The sequence below is a fragment of the Morus notabilis genome, unplaced genomic scaffold (genome assembly GCF_000414095.1).
Source record: "Morus notabilis unplaced genomic scaffold, ASM41409v2 Scaffold1032, whole genome shotgun sequence".
NCBI lineage: Eukaryota > Viridiplantae > Streptophyta > Magnoliopsida > Rosales > Moraceae > Morus > Morus notabilis.
The window spans coordinates 116,703-126,213 of NW_010366892.1; the positions used below are offsets into that span (position 1 = coordinate 116,703).

Below are 9,511 nucleotides of genomic sequence, written 5' to 3' on the forward strand. Positions count from 1 at the left end.
TCAGATACGAATAAAAAAAAAAAAAAAACGTCCTCTCGATTACAAAAACAGGCAGCAATGGCCAAAATTATTATACAAAGCAAAAGGGACTCATTAAACACACGTTTAGCAAGATAAACATATATATCATTCACTATTCAGACAAATTCGTCTCTGAATGCTAGGCACATTATTATTGCAAATACCCTTAAAATGAACGACTTCACATAAGTGCAAGCATATGGTTTCATGTAATCAAAATTAAAAAAATCACGAATGCGTTTATATGATAATGCTTAAACGAGAATGAAAATATCATAGCAAGAGACATGCCTGCCAAGAGCCCAAATTTCTAGGGGCAAAGACTTTGGGAAGCTCCCTGAGGAATCTATACACGTTCCACTTTGACAAAAACTCCCAACCCTCCACAGTCCACAACCCCCACACGATTTGTTTCATTTATTTTTTTTATTTTTTTATTTTTACCAAACAAAAATATGTCTTTGACAAGCGTAACAAGTTTTTACCCTTTATAACATCGTTGTTGAATGCAAATAATTAATATAGATGATACATAGAAATGTGGAGGAATAAAATCCACCGTCACAGAAAATTCAGTAAGCATAAAAAAACGCCAACCGTTAATGATGATGTTCAAAACCAGCTGACATAACAAATAACTAAGGTTATTGAGCGCTACTATGAATATTTATAACTTAATAATTATTTGGAACATTAAACCTCAATGTTAAAATTCAATTCAAAAATTACAGTAGAATTAAACTTGAAATCATGTGTAATGTGTTCACACTACTTTCTGTCTTATTTTGAATGCTAGTCAAACATACGTGTTCTGCCAATCCAATATGGATCAAGCCCTCGGGAAAAAACAAAAACAAAAACAAAAAAAACAAAAAAAGGCCTTACTCAACTTTGGGCCCCCACAAAATCTCCTACCATGGGCCCTTGTAATGTTGTGAACTCGTGATTATCATCTCCACACCACAAAAGCTATTTAGATGGGAGTGAACTGATCGCAGAAAAATCGGAATATTTAGGATGAACTTGGAAAGATCAGTTCTAGAATAGTGGAAATTAGGAAGGGGAACTTGAGTAACCAAATCGTGTTAAAGAAGAAATTGGAAACTTAACTTTTGTATTCAAATTAATCTTAACGTGATCATTCTCCTGGAAGTTAAATCTCATTTTGGGCTTGTTCTTTTAGAGTTTAACTTAAGTATAATTCTTGAGTTGAATTTGAGTTATAATTTGAGTTGAACTTATAACTTGAGTTTGTGTTTAGTTGTGTACATTTGAGTTATGGTTTGAGATAAGAATCTTTCTGAGTTTGTGTTTGAGTGAGTCAAAAATTGAATTTGTATTTAAATAGTATTTTAATAAAAACTCAATACTGATGAAAAATTTTAATAAGGTATATAGGTCGGGTTTTATTCGTCTTTTTGTTGTCAACGCATAGAAAAAAAAATCATCTCAATCAGAATTAAAATGAAAAAGTTATAGCATTTTTAAGAATAGAAAAAATATTATTTATTAATTTGAGTTCGAGTTTCTGCACTCGAGTTGAATGAGAAACTTGAACTCGAGTTTTAATCCTAAACTCGAATTTAAACTTAAAAGAACATGAATTCGAATAAAGTTATAACTCGAGTTGCCTTTTTTTAAGTTTTTCACTCAGAAGAACAAGCACTATAATTTTTTTTTTTTTTTTCCAACAGAGTCCAAACCAACTCGTCATAAAAATTAAGTACATGAAAATATGTATGTGGCAATGTAGTATTTTCTTTTTTTTTATCTGGTTTTACTATAGATTCTCTTATCTAATACCTTCATATTAAGATGGATTAAAATTATAATTTTTTTTTAAGAATTTAAAACCACTCACTCTGTTACTCAATTTATTTCCTAATTTTTCCTTTATACCCAATAATCATCACAGGTTACCTTCCTTCAACTTTTCCCTCTTGCTAAATAAACAAGCCATTAGGGTTAGATTTTAGTCCTGGGCTTCGATCAACTGAAAGCCCAACTGACACAGCCTTACTAAACTTGGGCTAAAACAACTGACACATGTGGGCCCTACTAAACTAAGATTGTGAGGCCGAGAAAGCCGGGAAGCCCCTTTTTTTTCTTCTTTTTTTTTTTTTTTCCTTGCGTTAAAAAAAGATAATCTTAACAAATACGGTCAAATTTGGTTTTTCCAGTTCTTGTCCTAAATTTGGTAACTTTTTTTTTTTCTAAATTCCTCATATATTTTCAGTAAATCAATTGTGAGAAAAACATAAATGGCTGCCTCAGCTTTATTTCACAGCCTATACTCCATAACCACGCACCATTCAAAATACACCGAACTTGAAACCTTGTCTCTCGCCCGCTCTCGGTTGTTCCCTTCCGATTCATTTTTGGGTTTGAAGAAGCAATCTCTGAATTCACAGCTTCGATTTAGGAAGCTCACGACCCAGAAATCTGCTTCCTTCCCCGTAGTATTCGCTGCACAAACTAACTTCTTGAAAGGTTATAAGCTTCTTTTAGTCTTTTCTCTTTTACTTTCTGAAGTGAAACTTACTGTTTATGGTGGCTCATATGGCTTGTTTCTGAATGTTATTTTCTGGGTTTTGTAGAATTTTGTTTTCTCCGAGTTTGATTCTTTTTTTTTTTAATTATTTTGATTAAAGTGTTAAATGTAGGGATATTTTGGTGGGAAAGATGGGGTTTTCAATACCACAATTTAAAATTTAGTGCTAATCAATGATAGAATTTGATTGCTTACAAGCTATAAGTCGTTCTACATGAAGCTTTCAAATTTCTGTTAGCTTTCAGCATCTTATTTAGTCTTTATTATTATTATTATTATTATTATTATTATTATTATATATTTCTGTGGTGCTCTTTCAAGTGGCAAAATGTTTCAGATAAAAACAAAAAAAACAAAAAAAAACAAACAAACAAAAGTAGCAAAATGTTCGGTTTGGTTTATGGTATTGTTAACTAACCATTTCAAATTATGTGAAATAGTTATTCAAACTGCATGGAAGGTTGCAAGGGATGGAATTGAGGCAGGAACCAATTTGGTACCGGTAATTTGGTTTATCGCTTTCTGTCTCCTTTGTGCTGTGTGTGTCTTTGATTGAACTCAATGGGCGATTTGTCTGTTGTTTACATTGTTTGCAGTATAAAGTTTAATAAATTTAGAAACTTTTTTTTTTCTTTTGTTGAAAAAAAAAAGGGTTCTATACCAAGACCGATAGCAAGGATTTCAGTGACTGTAGCAGCATTGGCAGTTTCGCTCTTCGTTCTCAAATCTTTCTTGTCTACGGCTTTCTTTGTGCTGGTATGTTGTCTTAATTCTTTGCTCATAAATGGTCAGTAGAATGATCGCTTCATTTTTGAACTTTGTTGCGGCTTGTCCCCAAATGAAGTGTAGGCTGTTGTTGTATCTCTAAACCGCTTGCAATTTGAGTTTCTTATGTTTTATGTCTTAATATACGGGAAATGAGATTTTTTTTTTTAATTTTTTTTTTGTGAAAGATTAACTATTCTCAATTTATTTATTATTATTATTTTTTTGGCTATGAAGTTCTCAATTTAATTTGGTAAAAGCAAACTCAACACCGAAATAAGAAGTTCTTATATGTAGTAGTTTCACCATTTTGTTAAAAAAGAGGACCACTTTGGCTAAAAATGTTTCTCTTTAGGATGCTTTTATCTGAAGATAATGACCCATCTTAGAACCATTTAGTATTATGGTGGACTTGAAAATCATCACATACTTCTTTAATCTGGCCGGTTATGTGGTTTTGGAAAAGCATTCCTCGTAGTTAATAAAGACAGCAAATCATCTTGGCAAACTACTATACTGTCTTCTTGGTGCCAATATCTTTAAACGTTCCCTCAATTTAGTCAAATGCAAAAATAATTAAAATGGTATCTGTGGGTCTTACCATTTCAGTTGGAAACATGCATATATTTTCTGGTAGAAATGATCACTCTAGATATAGAAGTGTCTTGTATAATCTTTTAGCCTTTAGGAGAGACTATTACATGGCTATTCAAATCTTACCTAACATTTTTTGAGACCATATGATTGCTTCCTTATCCCGGTTTCATGATTCATTTATTTCAATCCGAGACATGGCAGCATCACACTAAGATATGATCGTGCTGAATTTCATAATCACAATACTTCTCTTTAGAATCAATAAGCATTTCACGCTAGAAATCATCTCATAACAAACTTTCGAAACCGGAGCTGGGGTTTTGGCAAAGAGATTCTTATGAGTATTCTTTTTTTTTTTCTTTTCAAAACTGTTGCCTATCTCTTAATGGTAGCAAACATTGTATTTTTAACAGGCCACCATGGGACTTGTATATTTTACATTCATAGCTTTGTATAAAGATGAAGGACCAAGAGGAGGTGGAGACACAAAGTTCACCAAAGACACTCCTACCTCCACTGAAGACGCTCTGGAAGAAGCCAGAAGAATCATGGAAAAGTACAAGTGATCTATTCTTGCCCATCCAATCTCTCTCGGAGAAGAAGGAATGCTCTGGAGACCGATATTTTAATAGTCATAGGTTCCTTTTTTTCAGTTACTGAAATGCCATGTATCGAAACTTTGTTGTATAGTTCTCACATCCTTTAGTTTGGGTTACTTAGAGCCTGCAATCTAGTTGAGCAGGTTACCTGCTTAAAAATCCAAACTAATAATGTAATGATAGCCTTTCCACTAGATGAAGATGAATCAAAATGCTAAAATAATATCTTTATTATTATTATTATTATTATTATTATTTGGGGTCTCGAAATCAGGAAAAGACATGTTTTGTCCCGAAATCATCGACTTGTCGTTTTATGACGTTGCTTGTAGTCAACGTGGTCATTTATCTCTCTCAACTAACGAACGAAGTACTGTAACTGCACTGAATGCAGGCATTCGTAAGCACGTCATGTCGTTTATTCTATCAAATGGCAAGTAACGTGTTGCTTTGGAAACTAAATAAAATGAAATAAAATCATGTCGTTCATAAAGTTTTTGTCGTTTAGTAGTTGGAAAGGCCACGTTCTTCACTAGAAAACGACGTCTGAAAGGTCGATAGGGATGTCGTTTTCTTGCTGAAATGTGTTGTTTAAAGATTCACTTCGTCAACGGAAAAAGTTAACGTCGTATGGAAAATTTCGTGATTTCAATATTCAGAAAGTGCATGTCGTTTGCTTTTCTGAAAAACGACATGCAAAAATACAATAGTCATATCGTGTACTTCCTTCAATGCTCCACTAATCGAGCCTTTTTTTTTCTTCGTTAAATACGACATTTCGTTTATTTTTAAAGAGTAAACGACGTCGTACGTTACTTTGTAAACGGCTTCCTTAGGGAGAGAAAACGTCGTTCACTCTTCTAAACAGACGACATGTCGTTTCTATGCACGTCAGAAAACCAAAGTCTGTTTTTAGTTATCTCCTCGTTGCGACTGATTGGCCGAATCCATTTCAGAGCAGAAAGAGCAAAATTTAATCCTCCACAAACTCAGGAACTGTTCTCAAACCTGTGTCGTCAGTTGTGTGTTTCTCTCTCTATGAAGCATGAACTCCTCCACCATCTCCAACCCCATAACTCCGCCACTTTCTCTCTCTCTCTCTAACCCTCACCCTTCCTCTCTCTTCCCTCTGATCGCATCATGCAAAACCATGAGACACCTCAACCAAGTCCACGCCCACCTCATCAAAACCGAACAAATCCACGACCCCCTCGCCGCCGCCGAGATCCTCCGTTTCTGCGCGCTTTCCGACCGCCGCGATTTGGAGTACGCGTGCAAGGTTTTCACCCAAATGCGGCAACCCAATTGCTTCTCTTGGAACACCATCATCAGAGCTCTCGCCGAGACTGAGCCGCTCGAGGCCCTTTTGCTGTTTCGCCAAATGGTCTCCGTTGGTATTGTGCCGCCCAATCAGTTCACTTTCCCGTCCGTGTTCAAAGCCTGCGCTGGAATGGGGAATGTTGAGATGGGTAAGCAAGTTCATGGCTTGGTTGTTAAGTATGGATTGGATTGTGATGAGTTTATTCTTAGTAATCTTGTTAGGATGTATGTTATGTGTGGGGTTATGGAAGCTGCAAATTTGTTGTTTTATAGGAATTTAAGTAAAATGGCGAGGGATAAAAGAAGGCAAGAGGGAAATGTGGTTTTGTGGAACGTGATGGTTGATGGGTACGTGAGAGTTGGGGATTTTAGAGTTGCTCGGGAGTTGTTTGATAAAATGCCTCAAAAAAGTGTGGTGTCGTGGAACGGTATGATATCTGGGTACGCGCAAAACGGGCTTTTCAGGGAGGGGATAGAGTTGTTCCGGGAAATGCTTTTGGGAGATGTGCGTCCGAATTATGTCACTTTGGTTAGTGTTTTGCCTGCAATTTCGCGTCTTGGGGCGCTTGAGTTGGGGAAGTGGGTACACTTGTTTGCGGAGAGGAATGATATCGAGATCAATGATGTTCTTGGTTCTGCTCTTGTTGACATGTATTCTAAATGTGGGAGCATTGAGAAGGCGCTTCAAGTTTTTGAGAGGCTGCCTAAGGAGAACGCAATCACTTGGAATGCTATAATTAATGGACTCGCTATGCACGGTCGAGCAAAGGATGCCCTTCACTATTTCTCGAGGATGGAACAAGCCAATGTGACGCCAACTGATGTAACATATATCGGTCTCTTGAGTGCTTGCAGCCATGCAGGCTTGGTGGAAAAAGGGCGGTCATTTTTCAACCATATGATTAGTGTGGTTAGCTTGGAACCTAGAATTGACCACTACGGCTGTATGGTTGATCTTTTAGGTCGTGCCGGACATTTGGAAGAAGCCGAAGAGCTTATTCTAAATATGCCAATTAGGCAGGATGATGTCATTTGGAAGGCATTGCTTGGTGCTTGCAAGATGCATGGGAACATAGACATGGGCAAACGCATAGCCGAGATTTTAATGGACTTGGCTCCTCATGACAGTGGATCCTATGTTGCTCTCTCAAATATGTATGCCTCCTCAGGAAAATGGGAAGCGGTTTCAGAAGTGAGGTTGATGATGAAGGACATGGATATAAGGAAAGATCCTGGATATAGTTGGATTGAGCTTGATGGAGTGATTCATGAGTTTGTTGTGGAAGATGAATCTCACCCTAGAGCCAAAGAAATCCATTCAATGTTGGAGGAAATTTCTCACCAGCTGAGCTTGGCAGGCTATAGGCCTGACACAACACAAGTTTTGCTCAAAATAGATGAAGAAGAGAAACAGACTATTTTACATTATCACAGTGAGAAGATTGCCATTGCCTTTGGCTTAATAAGTACGGGCCCTGAGACGCCACTTAGGATTGTGAAGAACCTACGAATATGTGAAGATTGTCATGCTTTTATAAAGTTTGTCTCGAAAATTTATAAGCGTAAGATTATTGTGAGGGACCGAAAGCGGTTCCACCATTTTGAGCATGGAACATGCTCTTGTATGGATTACTGGTAATGTCTCCATAATAGAATTGAATTGACCACTTCTTAGATGTATTAACTGGAAATGTGTTGAATCTCCCGTTTAGTTCGCTGATTCGAGTTTTTAATTCGAGTTGAGATGTAATTTTATGTGAGAGTTTTTTACTATAGCAAAAAAGTTAGATGTGACTGTTTCTGAGAGCTTTTTACTGTAGCAAAACTTAAATTTTAAACTCGAATCGGTGAAATGAACGGGGCCTAAATATTTTTAAAGAACAAACATTGTCATCCTAATTGCATTTGTGTTCCATGCCTAAGCTCCTTTTGCCGGTTTGTATAGTTCTGTTGTGAGTTAAGTTAATAATTTTTTGTTTCTCTGATTAGTCCTTGGTCAGTTGGTGATTCAATTTGTTTTTTCTTCTTCCTCTGTTTTATTTTATTTTTTACGTCATGCTAAGATTTTCTTCTTCCTTTCCCACTTCATTGGGAGCAGTAAAAGCTCCTAATCCACACACACACGCACAGAAAAAAAAAAAATTTTAAAAAATCTTTCTTTATTTATTTATTTATTTATTTGCTAATCAATAGCAACTGGTTCAAAACCCTTTTCAGTGCTTCAATTACTTTGTCAACAGGAACAAAAAAGGCCCAAAACCCAAGTGGAATGCTATGCTTTAACATTAGTTTATCAATTTCCAATTCCAAAGTCCAAACTAGAACATGATCAACCCAACCATGCCTAATAAAGGGTAAGAGTGGGCGGTTCTAGTTTATCACTGCTGTTGTAAGAGACGACAATTTAAGTCCGGGGACTAGTCTCATAGTAAAAGTTCGTGTCCTATAAGTTCAGTTGCAGTTTCTTCTTCCGCTGAAAAGAAATAGAAATGTTATGATTACTCTCTCTGTTATTTTTTTTGCATTACTGGTGACACGTAAATTTTATTATTTTATTATTTATTTAAATAATAATATATCATATTAGTAAAATTTACATGTTAAATATTAAATATAAAAAAAATTGATGCTAACCTGTCTATCCCTAAAAGCCTATTAGCTGTAAGTTTTACTTTGCAGCACAAATGTGAATGACAAGTGGGAAAATTGTAGCACGACATTATTTTGGAAATGCAATAAGAGAGTGACATTGAATAGTAAATACGACAGTGTAAAGTCAATGTTTCAAATCGGAGTAATGATTCCTAGGGAGTTCCCAAACACCATTTATTGGACAGCAAAACTGAGAAAACCAATCAGTATGTCTCCACCATGCTGAACAAGATTCAGCACAACATCAAAATTCCGATTGATACTTGAGGTTTCATATTATGGTTTCCAATGTTGCACCGCAACTTTAAATTGAAACCTTTTTTTCTTTTCTTTTTTTTTTCATTTTGATGCTGCCCATCATCTAGTTTTCTTAGTGAAAAAGTGGCCAAAGCATGGAAAGTAGGGGGTTTTTAAGGTAAAATAAGCTATTTTACTTCACGAATGGAGATTGTACTTGTACTGTTAGATTAATTTTTCAACGGTTAAATCTACAGTATGATTAATTTTGTGTGACGTGTTATAAATTTTTAATACATATTTACACAATCTGACCGTTAAAAAAACATATTTCACAACTAAAAATAATTGTCCTCGCCGTTAGAACAAAATAACTTCTTCACTGTAAAATTTCTGAAATAAAAATAAAAAAATAAAAACACAATGAAAGAAACTAATGAGATCAACAAATAACTCGACAATGTTTTACTTAAAAAAAAACATAAGAGATTCTTTGGTACACTGACACATGAGTAAGTTAAATTTTTTTAACCGTTAGATCTGCATATATTTTTTTTATTTTTACGTATTTTTATACAAATTTAACGAATTAAAAACCTGATCTATTAATATTTTAGAGTGCTGGAGAGAATAAGAAAAAGAAAATAAAAGATGAATGAAAGAAAACAAGGTGGCAACACATCCAAGGTCAAAGATTACAATAATTAAGTGGATAGACGATGAAAGGTCGATTCGAGCAGGGGGCGAAAGGAATGATTTCCTATATTGG

At 35.3% G+C, this 9,511-nt stretch overlaps 2 protein-coding genes across 2 annotated transcripts; both read left to right on the forward strand.

Annotated features, from left to right (window-relative positions):
- Window positions 1-2,241: 2,241 nt before the first annotated feature.
- LOC21398279 lies at window positions 2,242-4,822 on the forward strand. Its single transcript, XM_010111382.2, has 4 exons — window positions 2,242-2,511; window positions 3,013-3,074; window positions 3,224-3,328; window positions 4,348-4,822. The coding sequence occupies exons 1-4, from the start codon at window positions 2,283-2,285 to the stop codon at window positions 4,498-4,500; spliced, it is 549 nt and encodes a 182-aa protein (XP_010109684.1). The 5' UTR covers window positions 2,242-2,282; the 3' UTR covers window positions 4,501-4,822.
- A 686-nt stretch (window positions 4,823-5,508) lies between these two features.
- Window positions 5,509-7,600, forward strand: LOC21398280 (pentatricopeptide repeat-containing protein At5g48910). Its single transcript, XM_010111383.2, has one exon. It carries the CDS (start codon window positions 5,579-5,581, stop codon window positions 7,490-7,492), a length of 1,914 nt encoding a protein of 637 aa, XP_010109685.2. The 5' UTR covers window positions 5,509-5,578; the 3' UTR covers window positions 7,493-7,600.
- The last annotated feature ends 1,911 nt before the right edge of the window (window positions 7,601-9,511 follow it).